General features: G+C 44.2%; 2 protein-coding genes across 5 annotated transcripts; both read right to left on the reverse strand.

The window, feature by feature from the left end:
- Positions 1–4,548: 4,548 nt before the first annotated feature.
- LOC104602633 (LEAF RUST 10 DISEASE-RESISTANCE LOCUS RECEPTOR-LIKE PROTEIN KINASE-like 2.1) lies at positions 4,549–22,556 on the reverse strand. Of its 4 annotated transcripts, none has more exons than XM_010266400.3 (3): positions 21,623–22,555; positions 6,057–6,092; positions 4,549–5,924 (listed from the first exon to the last, which is right to left on the reverse strand). In XM_010266400.3, the coding sequence occupies exons 1-3, from the start codon at positions 22,440–22,442 to the stop codon at positions 4,666–4,668; spliced, it is 2,115 nt and encodes a 704-aa protein (XP_010264702.1). In that variant the 5' UTR covers positions 22,443–22,555; the 3' UTR covers positions 4,549–4,665. The 4 variants fall into 4 exon arrangements, with proteins under 4 accessions (XP_010264702.1, XP_088758280.1, XP_010264709.1 ...); XM_088902154.1 differs by lacking the exon at positions 21,623–22,555 and adding an exon at positions 19,685–21,597; XM_010266407.3 differs by lacking the exon at positions 6,057–6,092 and having other exon boundaries at positions 21,623–22,556.
- Positions 6,099–19,678, reverse strand: LOC148801038 (uncharacterized). Its single transcript, XM_088902156.1, has 3 exons — positions 14,515–19,678; positions 14,012–14,442; positions 6,099–13,932 (listed from the first exon to the last, which is right to left on the reverse strand). Exons 1-3 carry the CDS (start codon positions 14,645–14,647, stop codon positions 13,759–13,761), a joined length of 738 nt encoding a protein of 245 aa, XP_088758282.1. The 5' UTR covers positions 14,648–19,678; the 3' UTR covers positions 6,099–13,758.
- Positions 22,557–23,017: the final 461 nt, after the last annotated feature.

A 23,017-nucleotide genomic window follows, 5' to 3' on the forward strand; every position in this document is an offset into this window, starting at 1 on the left:
TGATTTTATTATCGGGAGATATTCCCAATAGATGACGGAGATGTATTGTGGGAAGTTGTGGGGGTCGGGTTTGATCTCAAAGAATTAATCAATTGTATTTAAGATATAGATATGGTGGGAGAAACTGTTGGTGATCCGGAGGGTGAATATAGACAAGGCTTCGGAGGAATTCGTACCGATTCAATGCTTCCTACCAGCATATTTATCACTTCATCCATAGATGGTCGCTTTGCAGGATCTGTCGGTATACACCATAATCCCACTAAAATCATCTTCTTAGTCATTTCTTCTTCAACATCATTGTTGATCACTTGAACCCATGCAGTCCCAAATCCTCTTCAATCTCAATACGCTTGTACACCCAATGTGGGAAATAAATCTCACTTGTATGATTTGCCTTGACACCGATATTCTTTCTTGTCCCAACCATCATCCCGAAATTGTATACATCCGATTTGTGTGAAACTTCTCCAAAAATTTTTAGAGAATACTTCTGGTGCAATGTACCCCACAGTCCCTCTTGCACCCGTCATTGATAGAATATTCTCTTTTTGAGTACATAATTTCGCGAGTCCAAAATCCGAAAATTTTGGACTAAAGTCCTCATCCAACAGGATACAATTATTTAAATGTCTTAAATAATTGCATCGTAGAGGATCAAAATAATTTAATTACTAAGAATGTCATAAATGAGGAAATTTTAAGAAATATTGGAATACCATTGGAGAAACGACCTTTGGCTAAATTCATTCCAAGCAGGGGATCTTCTGTCTCCTTATATTTTTGTTCTCTGTGCTAAGGCTCTTGGAAAGAATTTGGAAAAAAAAGCAGATTCTGGTATGAATAATATTGGATGCAGAATTTTTAGAGGGGTCCAAAGATTTCCATTTTATAAGTTGTTGACAGTTGTATTATATTTTCAAATACTATAGTTCTTGCATGCATGAAAATTAAGGAAATCCTCTCAAATTATGAGAAAGCATTGGAAGAAACCCCAAACTTCAACAAATCTTCAGCTTTTATTTTAAGGAATATTCACCCTAAACTTCAAAAAATGATTTCAAGGATGCTAAGAATTGCAAAAGAATTGGATCCAAAGAATTATCTAGGTGCTCCTTTAATTAACAAAAGAGCTACAAATAATACATTTGCCTTCGTCAAGGAGAAATGCTCCAAAATTAGCAAATTGGAAAAAAATTCTCTACACTGATTAACTCCACTACAAATATACTGCCACAATATATCATGAGGTCATTTAAAATTCCAAATAATGCTTTAAGGGAGCTGGAAAGAGTTAAAAGAGAATTTTTATGGAAAAAGAATGAAGGGAAGAAACCCTTGCACTTAATGAAATGGAATTGTATTTGCACTCCCAAAAGATGGGGGGATTTAGGAGTTAGAAATCTCCAATGGGTAAATTAAGTAAACCTAGCAAAATTAGGATAGAAAATATTAAATGAAGAAAATAATCTTTGGGTTAAGCTCATTAAAAGAAAATATATGAAAGGTAATTCTTTTTGGGATATTTAACCCAAAACATAGTTCCTCGTGGGCATGGAAAGGCATCCTTCATTCCAGAGATCTTCTGAAAAAAGACATTAGATGCCAATAAGGATGGCAATTTTCCCTATTTCTCCAATCCCCGTGGGGATCCGCCCCGAATGGGGCGGGGATGGGGATGATTTCCCCCCCACGGAGACGGGGATGGAGAAATTTTCATCTCCGTTAGCGGGGATGGGGAGAGAACTCCCCGCCCTGCGGGGACCCCGATCCTTGCCCGTGGGATCCCCACTAATATATATGTATATATGTATGTATACGTTATATATGTACACATACGTCTATATATTAATGTTTAAAAAATATGGTTGAATATGTTTAAATCTTTTTGAATAGATTGTAAATTTTAATTATTTTATTTTTATTTTTATTTTTTAAATTAAATAAAAAAACAAAAACAAAATTATTAACATTATAAAAAATTATGGGGAATGGAGATCCTTGTGGGATGGGGATAATCTTATCCCTGTTAGCAAGGATGAGGATGGGGATGGGGATGGGGAATTTCGTGGGGACTGGGATGGCCGAACAATTAGTTTTTGGCAAGAGAAATGGGTTACCAACAAACCTTTATCAGAAATAATTTCTATTGAAAATGAGGAGAATGAAAATATTATGGTATCATATTTGATATACTTTGATGGTGAGTGTTGGGATGAACCCAGAATTTGAGCAATTGTTCCTAATGATTTATGGAAAAAATCAAATCCATATTTATATCTCCTAGACAATTTGAAGATAGAATTATTGATTTTTCTATTAAATCAACCTATTTGCTGAAATGTTTAACAATCCTTGGGGCAAATAACTCTACAAATTGGCTTGACATCATTTGGAACATCAAGTTCCCTCCAAAGATTAAAACTTTTCTTTTCCTTCTCTTTCAAAATAAGCTTCCTTCTAATATGCTTTTGAAGAAAAGAGGTTTTGAAATTGATGGATCTTGTAGCTTCTACAGAGAGGAAGAGGACTTAGATCATATTTTCAAGTATTGCCCATTCCTCTACCAAATTTGGGCTATCCTCTGTGACCCGTTAGTGAGTTCGTTGGATAGTGACCAAACCCTTCTTGATTGGTGGGTCAGACTGTCAAACAAAAATAGCAAAAGGCTCCTTGTTAAAGAAAAAATAGCTTTCATTTTGTGGGGTATTTGGAAAAATTGAAATCAGAAAATTTTTACTAATATTGTGAGCCCCCTTCAAGTAATTCATGATCAAGCCCCTTCATTGTTTTCTGGAATTCTTGGAATTTGAAAAAGGTGGAGACATAGATTCCCTTCACGAGATTTGAAAGCCCATCCAAGATAGCATTAAAATCAATTTTGATGCTTCTCGTATCTTAGTGGTCCTTGTACTGCTGCGTGTATATTTCTCGTAACCATCTTAGTCATGTCTTGGATGCTAAAGTTGTCAAGATTGGATTTTATATAATTAATCAAACTGAAGCATGGGTAGCCTAGGAGGCCATTAAGATGGCCTGCTTGAAATTCCAACAATTTCCAATCATTATCGAAGGCGACTCAAAGTTGATGATTTCGTCCCTCAACCAGAGATGAAGCCCCCTTGGAAAATAAGGAACACTATTGAGAGATGCATTAGGATGAAGAACACTTTTACTAGAAGGCTTATCTTTCACATGCAAGGTGCAAAAGGTATAGGCAACTTAGCCCAGTAATTTTGCTAAAATACACTTCAACCGGTTTGAAATCTATAGTGTAAAGAAAAGTTAAAATATTCATTTATTAAAATGAAAGAAAAAAGGGAAGTTTTACACAATGAAAGACAGTTTTAATTGTGCAATCAAAGCTGTTATATCGATCATTTCTGATTTTTCCTTTTTTTCTTCATTGTGTGAAGTATCTCATGAGCAATAGGAATGTTATCATTTATCTGTTTATTGAAACCAAAGGCACTCTATTACAAGGAAATTAAGTTGTATAATAATGAATTAATTCTATTTACAAAGATTTTTTATATGACCTTGTAAATCACAGAGACTAATTGATCTATAGTAATTGAACGTCTCCAGGCTTTTGTTTTTGAGTACTAAAACAATATAAGTTTTGTTCAGAACCCCACACATTTTTCCAGACTAAAAAAAAAAATGCTTGTACAACTTTGCACATTTTCTCCCGTACTATAGACCAAAATTTTTAAGCAAAAAGCATTCAGTCCATCCAGCCCAAGATGGTTGTAATTTTTCTCCGCTGCACTAAGAGGTGGTCACCACCCGTTGGTTCTATTTGCCGTTGCGGTCACTAATTTTGGAATAATTGAATAGGTCAACAGGACACAAATGAAATTTTTTTAATTTATTTATTTTTTGTTTTAAATTAATTTAAGTTAGTTTGAAAGGCAACCGATGATCCATTGTTCAGGTCAAACGGTTCGATGGTCAGACCATTCGGGTCAATGATTTTATAACCAATTCGACGGTTTTTTAGAGAAAGCAGCCCAAAAATAAATAAAACTGAGGAACATGACCGATTTCCGAGTGGAACGGTCCAACAGTCAGGATGAACGATGTTTGTTTATTATAATATTGGGTTCTGCAACAAATACTTCGAGACTATTATAATCAAGGTTGTAAAAACCGGATTAGACACGGAATCGTTCAAACCTTGGTTTGAACGGGTGGCTTGTTTAACCACCTGAATCAACGGATCGTTAATCAGATCAATGATTCTTGGCCCAAGAGCGGTTTTAAAGTGAAACGGAAATGATTGCCTGACCGGTCCCGATTCAATCGGTCCGATCCGGTTTTCAAAACCATAATTATAATCCAGCTGTGTGCCTGTATTATATAGAACGTGATCAACCCATAATTATGGTTTCCTATTTTCAAGTATAAGTTTATTTAACCATAGCTGCATGTGCACAAGTCTAGATGACCGCATCTCCAAACTGCTAATTTCATTTACAATTTATCTCTGTTTCTTTTTCAATATTTAGGTTGTGAATCATACTAACATAAGATTTAGGACAAATATAAGAAAAGGGTTTTTCCATCTTTATCATAAAATTTACAAATGGCGCCCTTTAACAAAACTGAATGCAGTTGGATTAATTAATTGCATTCATGACGATATAGATAGGCCTAAATCATCTAAATAGCTAAGCTGAAACCATGTTGAGATCTTGAGTGAGACCTTGATGTCTTGACAGAATTAAGCAAGTCTATCTCTTGAGATTCTGACATCTCTTCAATTATGGGCGTTGAGATGGAAGTGGTGGCGGAGTCTTCTTCATCTCTAACAGTGGGAGAATCTGTTGGTGATCTAGGAGGAGAATATAAAAAAGGCTTTGGTGGAATTTGGAGGGATTCAATGCTTCTAGCCAGCATATCTAGCACCTTATCCATTGGTGGTCGCTTTGCAGGATCTGTCTGTATACACCACAATCCCACTAAAATCATCTTCTTGGCAATTTCTTCTTCAGCATCACTCTTAATCCCAAGCAGCCCTAAACCCTCTTCTATTTCCAGACGCTTGTAGATCCAATGTGGGAAATAAATCTCACTTGTATGATCTGCTTTTACACTGACATTCTTTCTTCTCCCAACCATTTCTAGAACCATCATCCCGTAACTATACACATCTGATTTGTGCGAGACTACTCCAAAGTTTCTAGAGAATACTTCTGGTGCAATGTACCCCACAGTCCCCCTTGCACCCGTCATTGAGAGAATACTCTCTTGTCTTGGACATAGTTTCGCAAGCCCAAAATCTGAAATTTTTGGGCGAAAATCCTCATCCAAAAGAATGTTATGAGGCTTTATATCAAAATGTACAATTCGTGTGTTACAGCCACGGTGTAAATACTCCAGCCCACGAGCAATGCCTAGAGCTATTTGGTATAACCTCTCAAATCCAAGGCGAGGATGATTTTCTACTAGTGCTTCATCATCATCATCATCATCATCATAAATGAATTTTTCAAGAGATCCATTGGGCATGAACTCATAAACAAGTGCTCTTTTGGGGCCCTCAATACAAAAACCCAGAAGAGTCACAATGTTAACATGGGAGGTCCTGGTAATGCTTACAACCTCGTTTGTGAATTCTTCCCCATTACCTTTGGATTCAGTTAAGACCTTTACGGCAACTAAGCGGCCATCAATAAGCGTTCCTTTGTAGACACCACCATAGCCTCCTTGTCCTAGTTTATCCTTGAAGACATTTGTAATTTTCTTGATATCCGAATACTTGTATCTTGTTGGTGCCATTGACCCAAAATTCTTTAAGCATTCTTCTAGGCTTTCAGCGTTTGTTTTCCAATATCCTATTGAGTTACTTGAAAAGAATTTCCTTCTCAAGAAGAATGATAAAATTGGCACCACCAAAATTAATCCACAAGTTGACACACCTGTAAATTCAAAAGGAGAAAAGATGATGATAGTAATAAATGCACAATATAGGAAGAAACATAGAAACTAACGATAGGATTTGAGGAGAAATGAAAAATGAAACTACTTTGGTTACAACATTAATTACCTACCTAAAGCAATAAATAACACCCACGGTTCGGCTTTCCCTGCAATATATTCATCATATTATAAGTTGAACAGAAACGAATCATCATGATCAATTGAATTCCATCAACAAACTATAAGACACTGTATTTCAACGGGAAATATGTAATTTATTTTACTTGGGTTATGTAAAGTAGAAAATTAATAAATGATTTCCATGGAAAATACTATTTTATGGCATTTACTTGCATGTAATGTGCAATAAAGACAAAGATGGCAAGTTTAATTTATTGTGTGCATTCTATGGAAATCACTGCAAAATAGCTCAAATGTAAACCAGTAAATGAAGCAGTGATAAAGTAACACATCATAATGAGATTTTTAACATTGTTAAAAGTCTTTAATGATAAATACATCTTGTGAAATGTGAACTGATGAAGGGAGATTTGGCCCGACCTTGCAATCACTCTACGTGGCAAAATCAAAACAGTTCGGGACAAACAATGCACCTAAGGCACGGGTATTTAAGGAACCAGCAGTCCGAGCTCTCTTCTAGGAGACCCGAGCTCCTTACAAAAGAGCTCGAGCCTCACAAGGTAATGACCCGAACTGGCCCACCTCATGGCAGTTCGGGGCACTCCCCTATCCGAACTCAAGACTTTACCTCGCCTCGCCACTCCTGCACCTCGCCTCCCAGATGCCAAGCTGACCGAATGTACCACACCTGACACCGAGGGAGTCCGTATCCGAGGGCGGCGCACCTAACTGACTTGGGATCTGACGCTTGACAGCCGCACTTCAAACGACCTCCTGCCACCGCCACCTGCCACCATCGTCACCAATCGCAGAGACGGCTCTGACAAAGGGAGCAGTGGTGGTTCTGCCCAGCCAGAAGGGATGACATCCGAACTGGCAGGAACTCAGAAACAATCATGCTCGATCTGACAGAGCTCGAAAGTGAGTGCGCGAGGTGGTTATAAAAGGCTCCCGACCCCCCAAGAACAAGGTATGCAAACTTTGCGCTATCTGGTTTCATCTTGCCTTTGAAGGATTCTAACTTGAGCTTCGGAGCCTCCACACCGGGTCTCCCCCGGAGCGTTCTCACCCTTTGGTTTCAGGTTCCCCGTAGCTCCGTTTAGAGGCTAGGTCATTGACAACTAGGACCTACCGGATTGCGCACCATCAATTGGCGTCGTCTGTGAGATATCGCTTCTAAAAGCCTCCCTCTAAAACTCTCATAACCTCCTCTTCTTCCAGAAACCCCAACACTCATGGCTTCCTCCAGCAACGCCGGACGTGGCACAGAGACAAACACCACCGGGGAACGACTCCAAGCCCCCGTAGTATGCATCGGACAGTTCACCATCCCCCTTCCTGTGGATGGGATCCCCAGCTTGGATGCGCCTCAAACAGTGGCGCCCGTGAACCCTCCTACCATGAACATCCCTCCTTCACTCCCTATCGAAACAACCTTTGCTGAACCAACTGTTGTCCCCCTGGCGACCCGCCCAAACCAGTTGGACGACCTGATGCAATGCATGCGGGCGATGCAGGCCCAAATGCAGCAATTCCAGCAACATCAACTCCAACAGCACCAAGTACTACACCACCTCTCCCAACATCATTATCAATAGCAGTTCCCCCAACTACCCTTGAACCAGTCACTGCTTCCACCTAGGCACCCAGCCCCGAAGCAGGTTAAGGCCTCCCCTCAGGGTGGAACCCTCACCGGGGAGAAACCTCCCAGCTCCAGAACCCCCCTAACAGTCAAGCCTCATCTCCAGGCTGAAGGGAGAGGAAAATCACCCCCGCCTCACAGCTCGCAGGCGGAACAGGAACCTCGCCTGCGAGGTCAGCACCTCGGCGCTCCAGGCCCGAGTTCCCGCTCACGGAGAACCGGTTCAGTGCCCTAGTAGCAGACTACCGGCATTCCGGGCCCATCGAGCTCGGCAACACAAAGGCCAGCAGCGCCAGTACCAGGCCCACTCAACGAAGGCGCCGACGAAGTCGCCGAACTGCCACCCGCGTCCTGCCCGAGCTCAGAGGAAAGGAAGAGACGAGCTCGGACGAGGTAAGAGCTGCCCCGATTCTCTCAGTTCCTTCTCCCCTCACATCAGAACTCCTGGCACCCATGCCCAGAGACTTTAAGCTCCCACCTTCGAACAAGTACGATGGGTCCTTTGACCCCAACGACCACGTCGATGCTTTCCAATCCCAAATGCACCTCGCTAGGGCCAGTGAATCATGCATGTGCATAGCCTTCACCACCACCTTCAGGGGGTGGCCCGCACCTAGTACAGGAACCTAGCCCCAGGGTCAATAAGAAGCTGGACCCAGTTCGTGCAGGTCTTCACAGCACACTTCACCACCAGCAAGCGATGCCCCAGAACGGAGGAAAGCATCTTCGGGGTAGTCCAGAGAGAAGGAGAATCCATCCGGGGCTACATCAAGCGGTTCAATGAAGCATGCTTACAGATACCGCGATTAGACCCGGCAGTCCAGCTCACCGCGGCCAAGAGAGGAGTAACGCACAAAGAGTTCAAATGGCACATGGTAGCCAGCCAGCCCGCGACCGTGGCTGAATTCCTCAAACTCGTAGACAAGTTCATGAGAACAGAGGAAGAAATCAACCAACGGACCGAAGCCGGGGTCGAGAAAAGGAAAAGGGAAGGTGAGCCCACCAACCCAAGTGACGGGAGAAACCCAGCTCGAGAGGCGAAGCCGAGCCAGCCGTCCCGAGCTCCCTCAGCAGTTCGGACGGATTACACGCCGTTAAACACGAGGCGGACTGAGATCTTGATGACGATCAAGGACGCCCCATACGTGAAGTGGCCACCTCGCCTGAAGGGGAATCCAAACGAGAGGAATAAAAATCTATATTGTAGTTTTCACAAAGATCACGGTCATAGTACCGAACAGTGTAATAATCTCTGGGATGAGATAGAGGGACTCATCCGTCGCGGATACTTGAGAAATTTTGTACAGTATGATAATAATAATAAGGCAGGTCGACAAGGGGAGCACAAAAAGGATATCCCCGGATCCAGCAGCAAACCAGCCGAAGCGCTGCTACGATAGCCTCTGGAAGAAAGGCCAGTTCGAGGAACCATCCATGTGATAGTGGGAGGTTCGGTGGTGGCAGGATGTACTTCAGCAGCAGCCCGGATGTTAGTTCGCGAGGCAGCCCGAGAAGAACAGAACCCTCCAAAGAGGCTGAAGACGGAAGAATCGATCTTCTTCACGGAAGACGATGCGCGAGGTGTCCACTACCCTCATGTTGACGCGCTCGTCATAAAACTAAGGATCAACGACTTCGAAATCAAGCGCATGCTTGTGGATTCGGGAAACTCAGCATACATCCTCTTCAAGTTAGCATTCGAGCAGCTACAGTTGTAGAGACGCGAGCTGAAGCCCTCAAATACCCCTCTAGTAGGCTTCAGCGGAGAGGAAGTCAGGCCCCTCGGGAAGATAACAGTACTAGTGGAAGTCGGCACATGGCCCTGTGCGGTCAGACTCAACCACGATTTCCTGGTAGTCGCGACCCCCTCCCCATACAATGCCATAATAGGACAGCCATTCACGCATATTCTGCGGGTAGTAGTCTCCACCTACTATCTGACAATGAAGTTCCCTACCGACTTCGGTGTGGGGGTAGCGTGGGGCGACCAACTTGAGTCCTGCAAATGTTATGTTGCTGCCCGTCAGGGAAAGACCAAGGCGGCCGACGACCTCGAACTAGAGCAGCCCAAGGAGCAGGGCGAGGAGCGAGCTTCGCCCACAGAGGAGACTGTCGCAATACCAACCTCGGCTACGGATCCGGCTCGAACAATACAAATCGGTGCTTCAGTCGAGGAACCTCTACGAACTGAATTGGTGAGTTTTTTACTCCAAAATTTAGATATTTTTGCATGGTCCGCAGTCGACATGCCCGGTATTGACCCTGGCCTTATAACTCACAAACTTAACACTGACCCTGTAGTCAGACCCGTTAGACAGAAGAAACGCAACTTAGCCCCAGAGCGCTGGAGGGTGGTCGACGAGGAGGTCAAAAAGCTCCTCGCAACAGACTTCATAAGAGAAGTTCATTACCCGAGCTGGGTGGCCAACCCAGTGCTGGTGAAAAAGGCAAATGGCAGGTGGCGCATGTGCGTCGACTACACCGACCTGAACCGAGCTTGCCCAAAATACTGCTTCCCCCTCCCCAGGATCGACCGCCTAGTGGACACGACCTCGGGACATGAGCTGCTAAGCTTCTTGAACACCTATTCGGGTTATAACCAAATCAAGATGGACCAGTCCGATGAGGAAAAAACCAGCTTCATAACCGAGTTCGGCCTATACTGTTACAAGGTCATGCCCTTCGAACTGAAGAACGCTGGGGTGACCTTCCAAAGACTTGTAAATAAACTGTTTCGGCCCTTAATTGGCACGAAAGTAGAGTGTTATGTAGATGACATGGTCGTCAAGACGCTATTCTCACGGGAGTTAATACAAGACTTAGATTATGTTTTCCAAATTGTGCGTCGATTTAGCATGAAACTAAACCCCAACAAGTGTGTCTTCGGTGTCACCTCGGGTAAGTTCCTAGGGTACATTGTCAACCGACGCGGTATTGAGGCCAACCCGGACAAAGTAAAGGCTATCCTAGACATGAGACCACCTCGAAAAGTAAAATAAGTTCAGAGGCTAAACGGCCGCATAGCCGCCCTAAGCCGCTTCATGTCCAAATCAGCAGACCGTTGTCTACCTTTCTTTAAGGCAATCAAAGGCAAAGGGTTAGAATGGACCCAAGACTGCCAGCTGGCGTTCGACCAGCTAAAAAATTACCTCGCTACTATACCAACCCTGGCCAGGCCCGAGGAGGGCGAAGTCTTAGAACTGTACCTCTCAGCAAGCGACGAGGTGGTCAGTTCGGTACTTATAAAAGAAGCAGGTCGGGTCCAGCGACCCGTCTATTATGTTAGTAAAATCCTGCAAGGGGCAGAGGCGAGGTACCCACAGATAGAAAAGCTAGCGTATGCACTAGTAATTGCAGCTCGAAAACTCTGCCCGTATTTCCAGGCCCACACCGTCGTGGTCTTGACCGACCAACCCCTAAGGCAAGTCTTACTTAAGCCCGAGGTTTCCGATCGGCTAACGAAGTGGGCCATCAATCTCAGCAAGTACGACCTCCAGTATAAGCCACGAACTGCTATTAAGGCCCAAGCCTTAGCGGATTTTATTGCCGAGTGCACTTTCAGCCTCAAAGCCTCTGGGCTGGTTGAGCTCGGGATCCCCAGTTCGGGCAAGCCCGGAGCTCCCAAGCCAATAGAGTCTAAACCCCGTGAAGTAGCAGCCAATGTGGCATCTCTCCTGGTTAGGCCAAGCGCGAAGTGGGATGAGGAGCCCTGGATCCTTCACGTAGATGGCTCCTCGAACCAGCAGGGCAACGGGGCTGGAATAGTCCTGTGCGGCCCAGGTGGCGCGAAACTGGAATACACACTACGCTTTGAGTTCGCGGCATCCAACAACGAGGCAGAGTATGAGGCACTGATAGCCGGGCTGAACCTAGCGCAAAAGGTAAGAGCAAAGCACATAGTCATCTACAGTGATTCTCAGCTCGTGGTCAACCATGTTACGGGCGAATACGAAGCACGCGAGCTCGTTATGATCGCATACTTGGCAAAAGTAAAGAAGGCTCTGCTCAACTTCCAGTCACACTTCATCAGACAAATCCCGAGGTCAGAGAACACTGAGGCCGACGCCTTGTCACGGTTAGCCAGCACGAGTCACAACACCATGAGAACCGTGTACATAGAAGACTTACCTCGGCCTAGCATTCTCGGTGGGGCAGAGGAGGTTGCTCCCATCCTTGAAGCAAAACCAAGCTGGATCAACCCACTCGTGAGCTTCTTGCTAGATGGATCCCTCCCGCAGATCGCAATGCAGCCAAAAGGGTGCAGCGCCAGGCAGCCAAATACGTCATAATAGACGAATGATTGTACCGGCGATCTTACACGCTCCCCTACCTGCGTTGCTTGCGACCTGCCGAAGCCGAACTTGTACTACGTGACACCCATGAAGGTCTGTGCGGCGGACACCTGGGGGGCAGAGCCCTCGCCCAAAAGGCACTCCGACAAGGATACTATTGGCCAACAATGAAGGCAAAGGCAATCGAGCTCGTCAGGAAATGCGATAAGTGTCAGAAGCACGCCAATATACACCATCAGCCTGCTGCCGACCTCAAGTACCTCACCAGTCCATGGCCCTTTGCGCAATGGGGCATCGACCTCCTGGGGCCTTTTTCACCAGCAACAGGAGGAAGAAAGTTCCTAGTGGTGGCAGTAGATTACTTCACAAAATGGATAGAGGCTGAACCTCTGACAACGATCACAGCCCGGAACATACAAAACTTCTTTTGGAAGAATATAGTATGTCGCTTCGGACTACCTCGGGTACTGATCTCCGACAACGGCAAGCAGTTCGAGGATATTAAGTTCCAAGAATGGTGCCAAGACATGGGAATCCGTCAGAACTTCACATCGGTCGCACACCCGCAAGCAAATGGTCAAACGGAAGTAATGAACAGAGCCATCCTCCGCGGATTGAAAGCACGATTGGACCGAGCTAAAGGGTTGTGGGCGGACGAGCTAAAGGGTTGTGGGCGGATGAGCTACCAAGCGTTCTATGGGCTCACTGAACTACGGAAAAAACCGCCACGGGAGAGACCCCCTTCAACCTCACCTACGACACCGAAGCGGTAATCCCAGCGGAAATCGAAGTACCTACGTTACGACTAGAAGCGTATGACGATCAGGCAAACGGAGACGAATTACGCACCAACCTCGACCTACTGGATGAGGTACGAGACCTCGCGCACATCCGGACAGCGGCCTACCAGCAAAAAGTAGCTCGGTACTACAACGCCAGAGTAAAGAAGCGGAGCTTCCGCGTTGGCGACCTGGTTCTCTGTAAAATCATGAAACCCGAGCCCGGCATGGGCAAACTTGGACCAAATTGGGAAGGGCCCTACAAAGTAAAGGGAGCGCTCGGGGGGGCATACAAGCTCAAAACCTTAGAGGGTAAGCGAGTACCCCGGACATGGAACATCGTCAACTTAAGGTGGTACTACCTATAGACCACCAAGGCGAGTACCCCGAACATACCGAGCTAACAAGGCAAAGGCCAAGTAGAGGTAAAAAACGAGCTAGCAGGGAAGACCGGACGAATGGTCAGTTTGGAAAAAAACGCTCAGTTTGGAGATAGAACAACCAACACTTAAACAAAAGAAAAGCCATTTCATTTCATATAATGAAGTGTACATTCGAAAAAAAAAAAGCCATTTCATTTTTACAGGCCTAGGGCTACTTCTTCATTATCAGAAGGCACTTCAACGATACCCGAAGGCCCCGCCTCCCCCTCAGAATTTGGTTCACCATCCGCAGCGTTGGCCATCTCCTGAGTGATGCGCGAAGTGGATATAGCACTGATATCGAGCTCGGGGTACGTATTCCGGATCATCCACCGGCTTAGTTTAAAACCCCTCCTGTACGAATCCACCATCAGATCATCGAAGCTCGGCGAAGCAATATAGTCATTGACTACTTTCTTCTTCGCATCTTCGATGCCTTGAGAGAAGATCTGCGTCCTCTCCCTGATGTCCTCCTGAAGGTACTCGACCTGATGCTGCAGATCCAGCCTCAAGTCCGCCATGTGTTTTACCACCACTCCCATGGCCTCGGCATCTCTCTAAGACCTCGCCTGCCTAATCCGCGCAAAACGAGCAGCCTCCTCGGCAGCACGAGCAGACGCTTCAACAGCTCGCGAAGTCGTCTCAGCAGCGCGAAGAGCCTCTCCGGTAGTTCGCGCCTGCCTCGAGCTCCTTTTCACCTGGGCCGCCAAGGCGTGAATAGAAGAGTTCACCTACCAAAAGAAACACAAGTGATCAAAGGATCCAATAGAAGAATAAAAGCCAAAGAGCTCTAAAAAAGGGAGCACTTACCACCATGGCATGGGTAACGACACGACAGGCCACTTGGTGCAGAGGGAGATCGGTCCACGCCGTGACTTCCTCGGGGAAAATGGCCTCCTTACTCCTTTGAAGAGCATGAGTAGGCAACAGCACGCTCCTGAAGTCCCCCGGGGCCCCCGAGCCTGATGGCCCAGCTTGCGTATGGGCAGACTTAGAGTAAGCAGGAGCACCGGAGTAGGTGGGAGCCCCTGTGTAAGTAGTCTCAGCATAAGGGGGCCCCGCCGGCTCCTGCATAGGGGGAACCATCTCGGGCTCCCTAGCCAAATCTTCCGTCGGATAATCCGGCACCTCGGGCTCCGCACCCTGGGGCAGCTCGGCACGAGTTCGCTTAGCAACCCGCTTCCTCCTCTTCATGCCTTGGAACAAGTGCCCACCACAGGTCCCTCGAGAGTCCATCATACCTACGAAAAAAAGTTCGGCATCAGTAAAAAAACAAAAGAGAGCAAGACAAAATCGCTAGGGGAAGAACCTACCCGAACTCAGGCCGGCCGCAATAAGCTTGACCTCTGTCAGATACTGTTGACACTTCAGCCCAAGCCGCGCCCATTGTCGAAGGCCCTTCACCGTCTCTTTGTCAAGTGTGACGCCGGAGTCGGGAGCGGCCATTCCCCACCCGGTCTGAAACGGCCACCTTAGCACACTTCGCACCCCGAAGTAGTTCCGCTTCCACGCCAGGACCTTGTTAGGGAGTTCGTGTAAAAGCTTAAAGCCCGAACGAGGAGACAGGTAGTATGCCCGCCTACGCCCGGGGAGGGGACCCGCTTGCTTTTTAAGCACAAGATGGAAGAAAAAACCTCCAAGTCTATAGGAAAGCTCTCTTCGCAAAATAGGGAGATTGTCCCCACCAAATTTCGAATGGAGTTCGGGTGGAGCTGGCCGACCGTCACAACGAAGTGGTTCAGAACTTCGACAAGGAGGGGATGGAAAGGCAATCGCAGCCCCGCAGCGAGCTGCTCCCGGAATATCACGATCTCATCAGGACCGTGTTCCCAAGGAAAGCTACCCGAAGGGATGAAGTAGGCATACTCCCCAGGCAAGTTATAATAGTTTATGAGGGATTGGAGTCCCTCAGGCGTCATGGTCGAAGGGCCAAACTTGTCTAACGTCCGACCCCGACGAGAGGTGGACGCCAAACTGCCCGAGGCGCCTCGGCCTATGGGTTCAACCTCTTCCTCAAGATCTACATCGGGCTCGCTAGAACTATCGGGGGACGCAACTCGGTTCGTAGAACCTGCATCAGACCCGCTTGAAGGACTGTCTAAGCCATCCGAGCTAGACATCGGGGAGTGGAAGATGGATTCCAGGAAAAGTACTCACCCGGAAAGAGGTTGGAGTAGACCACAGGAGTGCGAACTGAAAAGACCTGGGCGCGAACTGAAAAGCCTGGACGCGAGCTGAAAACCTGGACGCGAGCTCGAGAGATACAGAAGTAACAGCGACTGGGGTCCCCCCCCCCCCGCTATTTATATCCACAGTGACTGGAAAGCGATGGCTCAGATCAAAGCCAATCCGAAGGCCCACAGTCGCGCTGACTGCACGTCCTCCAAAACCAAGACGTGACTAGCACACGTCTTCCTGAAACGGATGGGGTGTCAGCGCACGTCTTTTCGAAACTGACGGGATGTCAGCGCATGTCTCCTCACAATAAAGGCAGCAGCAGCACAACTCTCGAAGTTGAGAAGACGCCTGCCGTCACGTCTCCCAAGCGGCGCGCTTTTTGAAAATTCGAATTAAAGCGCGCGCCGTCACGTCTATCAGCATTCAGACAGGAACCCTGACAACACACCTCGCGCCATCAGTCAAATAAAATTCAAAGTACGGGGCAAATCCACCTGCCACCTTGCAAACTCCCCGTGCCAAGGCAGGACCCTTAGCGCAGGGAGTGGGGGGCAATTGATGAAGGGAGATTTGGCCCGACCTCGCAATCACTCCACGTGGCAAAATCAAAACAGCTCGGGACAAACAATGCACCCAAGGCACGGGTATTTAAGGAACCAGTAGTCCGAGCTCCCTTCTAGGAGACCCGAGCTCCTTACAAAAGAGCTCGAGCCTCACAAGGCAATGACCCGAACTGGCCCACCTCATGGCAGTTCGGGGCACTCCCCTATCCAAACTCAAGACTTCACCTCGCCTCCCAGACGCCAAGTTGACCGAATGTACCACACCTGACACCGAGGGAGTCCGTATCCGAGGGCGGCGCACCTGACTGACTTGGGATCTGACGCTTGACAGCCGCACTTCAAACGGCCTCCTGCCACCATCGTCACCAGCCACAGAGATGGCTCTGACAAAGGGAGCAGTGGCGGTTCTGCCTAGCCAGAAGGGATGACATCCGAACTGGCAGGAATTCAGAAATAATCATGCTCGATCTGACAGAGCTCAGAAGTGAGTGCGCGAGGTGGTTATAAAAGGCTCCCGACCCCCCAAGAACAAGGTATGTAAACTTTGCGCTATCTGGTTTAATCTTGCCTTTGAAGGATTCTAACTTGAGCTTCGGAGCCTCCACACCGGGTCTCCCCCGGAATGTTCTCACCCTTTGGTTTCAGGTTCCCTGTAGCTCCGTTCAGAGGCTAGGTCATTGACAACTAGGACCTACCGGATTGTGCACCATCATGAACGAATGATTATAAATAAATCATGTATCATTTTTAATGTAATCTGTTGAAACTTTGATGTAAAGTGTCGTAAAAATTTCAAAATGCACCATAATTGGACCAAACAAACATTAGATGAAATGGCATTATTCTTAATGTTTTAAGAGTTTTTTTTTTTTTTTGGATTCAAATCCTTAAATATATTTTCCAAGTTAAGCCAAAAATTGGGAAACTCAGGGAAATGATTTAATTTCAAATAAAAACTAACTTTTTTTTTTTTATTTACACAAAAAAACTTTGCTACTGAGATTATGGTCTCACATCAGCGTATAATTCCAATAGTAGGTTCTTTGGAGTAAATCTGGACTGGTGAAAACTAAAGCATAATAAAGAACCGATAATGGAAAAAATATGACATGAAAAAGATTATTTAAAATTATGTTTCAGAACTCAAGAGTTTAGATTAGATAAATGCAAATATGGCATTATATCGGAATACTCATCATGTACATGTGACACAGTAAAACAAAAATAGCATATATTCATGTATCTTCATTTAAATCCACAATTCATTGTTTATACTTTTGGTGAATCATAATTCCATTGTTTATATGGGAATAATTCTGAACCTCTTAGTGAAATATGAGGGAGATTCAAGAATAGCAATAATTAACCATACAAATGTGTTTTCTTGTTGTACCAGAAATTCTGTGGACAGGCTTGTATATTTTTAGCACTTGATTTTATTTTGGTGATTTGAGTGATTTCCAAATAAGAGGTTCGCCACACAGAAAATCTGTATTATCAGATAATTTTCAATCATTTTATCTTTACTGTGTTCTTATGAGTATTTTAGAAATTGTAGACAGTTTAGATTTAAAATAGCTAATTTATAGTACTTTATATCATTAATTTTCTGAGATCTGGAAACATCTCCCCAATGTATGACACAGATGTTTCCAATGTACAACTACTAAGTATTGTAAGGGGTGTTAGGACCAATTTTATGAGGACAAAATCCGGATTTTAATTTGATTTGCACTGTCTTTTAGTATACATGCATGATCGGTTAAAACCCATCAATTGGTTCCTAAATAATAAGACAAATCGAAATAAGCTTATTTAAACCCGTTAAAAAGTAAGATTGTTTCAAATCCATATCTAATTCAACCATAGCGGATTGGATTTAGATCACCTTAATAAGCATCAGTTTCCAATTTGGGCAATACTTACAGCTCTATCTACAATGGTCATTACGACTGTTTGGCAGAAAAGGAGAAAGAAACGAAAGAAAGTTCTTTAGGGCTGTGTTTGGTTGCAGTGCAAATTTATTTGCACTAGTACAAATTGCATGGGGTGCATATGTAAAAAATGCAAATTCTTGTTTAATTTGTTTTAAATTTTACTTTATTCTACTTCATGTCTTAATTTACTTCATTTGTATTGTAATCAAACAAAATAAACTGAAATTTGAAACAAAAATAGGTCAGAATTTATACTCAAATCATTTGCACTGGTATGGTTTTGCATCAATGCAAATTTATTTGCAGTGCAACCAAACACAGTCTTAAGGATTTCTATGAACAAATGTAGCCTTGGGTAAAATGAGAAAGAAGAGAGAAGAAGAAAAAAAAGGAGAGAGAGAGAAAGAGAGAATTCGATAGTAAATAAGCAAATGAATAGAACACATATAAACAGAAATTTCAACTATAAATAATGGAGAAAGTAAAAGTGAGAAACCTCAATGCTCCTTAAATTTGCTTTCACTAAGTGCTATTCTCACCAAAGGTGGTCTCCTGATACCCGCTTGAGTTTAGTCTCTCTTCCACTCTAACTAACTTCTATTCTCTTTCCTTTATCAAAAAATCTCTCTCTCACACACATAAGCACCCAAATCCACACACCGTGGTGATGCTCGTATCTCAGCTATTATATGGCATCTAGAGCGGTCGTTGTTGTGTGCTTACTAGCTTTTCTTGGTCGGTCTTTTTTATTTCTTTCTCCATTTTAAGCTTTCCTCTTACCCTTTAATAATTAGTAGGGAGTAAAGGAAAAAAATGTTTGAGATGTACTTTTAAACCCGTCAAACTCCTGAACTGTTCTGTTCTTCCTTTAATTAAGGATCACTGATTCTCAAATCATATTTTGGATTAAGAGACGGTTTTTGTTTTTTGGAAGAAACAGAGTATGGTGCATATAAGAATGGGTATTCTTGGGTTTGATTGCATGTCAAAAGTAAAGGCTCCAAAATTGTTAAAATGTGTCTTCTTCTATAGTTTTGAGGTTTTGGGAAAGTCAACTAATTTGGAAGTTGTCAAAGTTCAAAATTTTAGAATTTGAAAGTTTATTTTCTACTGGGTTTCTTTGGAATGGAGAGCCTGTGTGGTTCAGGGACTAATGCGCATTGGTATTATCACCTTTACTATTTCTGCAATTTTGGCTTTAGTGAAGTATCATGGTTTTTTCACTTCTAGTTGGATTAGGTACACTCTAAGCCAGCAATCATTTTTGTCAATGACACCTTCAAGAGAAGAACGGAAGGCCATGTTAGTTCAAGAGATGAGGGAGGAAGAAGATGACTCCATCTGCAGGAAGAGATAGAGAACCTATGACCAAGCTCGTGCACCACCTGTTATTCTCTTACAAAATTTGAAGAATCCGTTTCATCAAAGAGATAAATAAGGGCAATATTGAAATTATGAAAAACTTAACACACACGTCTTCTGAAATCACGCACACAGGAGTTTTAAGTCAACTTGAAAAATTAGGATATGTTTCAGTATTTAGGCTATAACTCAGGCTTTTACATACATGAATGATGCAGAGCCACGACCCACGATTGACTGGACTCTGCAACTCAAAGCCACACAAAACAGAACGGTAGGTTCTCCATTCAGTTTTACCCTTCTTTGCATTGAGTCCGTATTGATGTTTATGTAGACTGGACCATAAGTAACCATTATTTGTACTGTAAGTTATCAACTACGAATAAACTATAATCGAAGCAAGCAACAATAACAAAGGCAAAGAAGGTCATACTCATACGTACCTCCGCACCTCATATTTGAATAAGGCTGGTTAGGGCAAAAACACATGGGCATCGACAAAGTCGAGTTGTACCCGCATTGCCCACCGGAATCCTCACATTTCCCACACAGATCATTGTACCCACTGTAGCTTACCTCAAAACCCTTTTCCAAAATCGTCGGCAGATTCGACAGAGTGGCCACGATTCCCTTAGCTTCGCTCTCAAGAACCGGAACCGTGACATTTGCATTGCATTCCTCAGCAGCTTGGCTCGCATCAAGCAGGATGGAATTGGGTGTTACCAACTTATAAAATTCGCTATTCAGACCGTTGGTGGAACAACTATATTTGAAGGTAGGGCCCGGTGGAATTGAATTTAACCAATCTGAGGAGCAATTATAGTACAAGGTGAGGTTCACATCGGCGTCGGTATAGTTGAAGAAGACACCGAAATGGAGAGTGGTGGTTTTATAGAGTTGGTCCGGGCAGGTTTTATCCAGGAAGTCTAGTCTTGCTATCGTCAGAACAGGGGAGAATTCATTGATCTCTAGAACACGGAATGTCAGTGAATCGCCTGCAGAACCAACCGGCAGATCCATCTCTGCGAAACCATCTCGGCAGTGGAGCCGAAGGTCGGGATGGCCACTACAATAGTCGGGTCGATCACCTCCCCAGAAAGGATAGCCGATGTCTTTGAAATTTCCACAATTAAATGTCATCTGACTACAGTTGGAGTACCTCCAATCATCGTCACACAAAGATTGGGGAAGGTGGATTATACAGATGAAGAGGAGGAAGAAGACGAGGTAAGAAGAAGGAAAGAGGTGGGGATGCATCTAAGACGATATCTCAGAGAATAAGATTAGAATATGTGAGGGATATTGAACTGGTACATACAAATAAGATTAGAAATTTAGAATATGTGAGGAATATTGAACTGGTACATACAAATTTTCCCTTTATCATGAACGACAGGTTTGACTGACCACAATGTATTTCTGTCCAAGTTCTTCTACACATGATATTCCTGATGTGTGGCTAGATGAATGTGGTCAGCAGCAACGTGTCGTGGTCAGCAGTTCCCGATTGATTACAGAGATTTAAAAGTGAGTTCTCCGAGCCCGAGGATATGGTCCATTGACAATTTTTTGTTCTTTTATTTCTTAATTGAAACCTAAAATTATTTTTTTAATTATTTTAATTTTATTTGTATATACTGAAGTAGGTGATTTGCACGGAGGAAACACTAATCCGGAATGTAAAAAAATCGACAGCTGTGCTCCACGTATTAAATAGAGAAGTAAGAAAAAGGAGTGGACTTGACTGCTATGATGTCTACTTGTCTAGCATGCAGCATCCACTTGGTTTCAAAGTTGTACACCTCCCATTCCCATTCCCATTCCCATTCTCTGTATCCGACTTTTTGGTTTATTGCAGAAAACCGTGTAGGCATAATTGCATAAATGAACGCGTCAAAAACTTGGGCAGCAATGCCATCCTTTGGATTCAAAGAGGAAAGGAATTTATGTTGGAGTATATAATATTGGTTCTGCGTCAATTTACACTGACATCAGATAAAACTTCCACCTCCCACCAATCCATTTACTTTTCAAATGTTCTTTGTTTTAATTAAAAAATAAAACCATGACTATACCCCATGAGATCGATCCTCTTCCTCTGTCGGTGTCTTCCCTCCAAGAGACGACACTTCTCCGGTTATACAAAGCCTCTGGGAAATCTTAACCACTTTTGGAATAATTTTTACACTTGCTTTGGGAATATCCCTATATTTATATATTTTATTTTATGGAAAAATATTTACAATGTAAGATTGCAAGAGCTATTTACAGGGTGTAAAAATTCTCCTATGGACTACTTACCATTTGAACGATATAGTAGTTGTAATAGTAGTAAAAGTTCTCTCGGAAAAATTAGAAGAAAGTAGAGAGAGAGAACATACCGGAGCAACGATTCCCGCTCTTTCCATCCTCACAAAAGCAGAAGAAGTCCGTTGTAGAATTGGAAGAGTAAGCACAATAGCCACCAGATTCCTCACACCCAACGCAATCTCCAATGCCTCCCCAATCTAACTCAAACCCGTTCCTTAAGGCCCCCGCAAACCCATCCGTCCTACTGAAAACATTCGTAATCGCTTCCTCCATGACCGTGGTAACCACTTTTGCCTCGCAGTCCCTATGCCAATCAAGCCCCTCCGGAATCTTGTCTGTCTCGAAAACCAAGGTCTGGTTCCCGCCGGATGCAAGGCAGGATAAATTCGTGTATTTAGTTGAGACTAGAACTGAAGGGTAGTCAGAACTGAGATAAAGAAAAAAGTGGGTGGAGCAATCAAAGAAAAACGTCAGGTTTTTAGTGGAGTCACTGGAGCGTAATTGAGGTGCGCTGGTGAGGGTGACATTATGCTTTGCCCTTGGACATATTGCATTACCGGTAAGTACGTCGGCGTCGATCAGGGAGAGGGTCTTTGTTTCATAATTGATGCCGGCGACGTTGTAGGTATCTGTGGACACCTTGAGTGTGGTTTTGTTGTCATCTGAGCAGGACAGCCCGAAGCTCGGGTAGCCACAGTGTGGATTTGGAGTCGAACTGCCGTTATACCAGAAAGGGTATTTAATGAGAACGCCGCCGCAGACGTATGAAGGACAGATATCCGAAGTTGATTTAGTTTCGATAATCGCTGATCTGGTTTGGGAGAAGAGGAGGCTGAGGGACAGCAAGGCTAGGAGAAAGAGGTGAAGATGGAGAGTTTCCTGCCGAGACATTTGGTGGACGAGATATCCAGAGGATGGAGACGCCGGCTCCTTTATGGTCCGAATTAAGAGAAAATAATATCTCCGAGAGAGAAAACACGGTGTTGACTTTTTTTTTTTTTTGTTGGTAACATTGATTTAGTCAAAATTTTTAAGGAAATTAAACATTGGGGTGTGAGTTGGAGACATCCCAATTTTTATTAATGGAGAGCCGCTTTTATTTAGAATGTGAGCTTCCTAAATCAACATACTGATCTGGATTATGGACTTTGCCGCAGGCTTCCAAACCATTGGTTGAGCTGAAATTTATGCGTCTCTGAATCTGTGAATGGTTTCAGCATGCGAAGAATATTCTTCAGCTCCGTTAACGTATATCTCCGTTAGTTGAAGTCAAGTAAAATGAATATTTTACTCCTCTCCTTCTCTCCTTTTTTTGTCATAGATGAGACATCTCTCCTCCCACTTTCTCTCTCCATCCGCCCGGCAGCAATTTTATAACTATCACCACAGTGACTTCAAAAGCAAAAAATCATTCCCTGTAAATAAAACTTTAGTATATGCTGAATGAATATTGATGGTGTGCGATC

This window comes from Nelumbo nucifera, chromosome 3 (genome assembly GCF_055504915.1).
Source record: "Nelumbo nucifera cultivar China Antique chromosome 3, China Antique-T2T, whole genome shotgun sequence".
Lineage (NCBI taxonomy): Eukaryota > Viridiplantae > Streptophyta > Magnoliopsida > Proteales > Nelumbonaceae > Nelumbo > Nelumbo nucifera.